The sequence below is a fragment of the Rhodotorula toruloides genome, assembly GCF_000320785.1.
Source record: "Rhodotorula toruloides NP11 unplaced genomic scaffold Scaffold9, whole genome shotgun sequence".
NCBI classification, from domain to species: domain Eukaryota; kingdom Fungi; phylum Basidiomycota; class Microbotryomycetes; order Sporidiobolales; family Sporidiobolaceae; genus Rhodotorula; species Rhodotorula toruloides.
Window position 1 is genome coordinate 3,137 of NW_015622969.1, and position 305 is coordinate 3,441.

The 305-nt window shown below is 57.4% G+C and overlaps 1 protein-coding gene across 1 annotated transcript in view; it reads right to left on the bottom strand.

Moving 5' to 3' along the window:
* RHTO_07932 (Endonuclease/exonuclease/phosphatase domain containing protein) overlaps window positions 1-305 on the bottom strand; it is a gene marked incomplete at both ends in the record, with an annotated part of 1,835 nt that overhangs the window by 1,231 nt on the left and 299 nt on the right. Inside the window, one exon of the mRNA XM_016421586.1 lies at window positions 96-305. This exon is cut by the window's right edge and continues 299 nt beyond it. Within this exon, the coding sequence (XP_016273698.1) occupies window positions 96-305 (210 nt within the window). The remainder of the gene's footprint in view (window positions 1-95) is intronic.

A 305-nucleotide genomic window follows, 5' to 3' on the forward strand; every position in this document is an offset into this window, starting at 1 on the left:
CTTGTTTCAAGTCATTTTGGGTCTAAGCCCACGGGAGTCAAGGCAAGGAGCGGGAGGACTGTTGAGACTGACATGTTGTACGGTAAGTATCTCACCTCCTTCCCTCGCTCATTGCAAGGGTTGTGTAGATGCTGACGATGTGTATGCTCTTGCCGTGCATCAGCTCAACACTGACTGCTACGACGTCGCCTGACTCGATGGCAACTTGCGCTGTGACGGCCGGGCTGAGGCAAGTTGAGATGGGGATGAGGTTGCGAATGGGGGCGGGTCCGCCGTCGGTCAGCAAGGTTGGTGGGGTGGGGGGG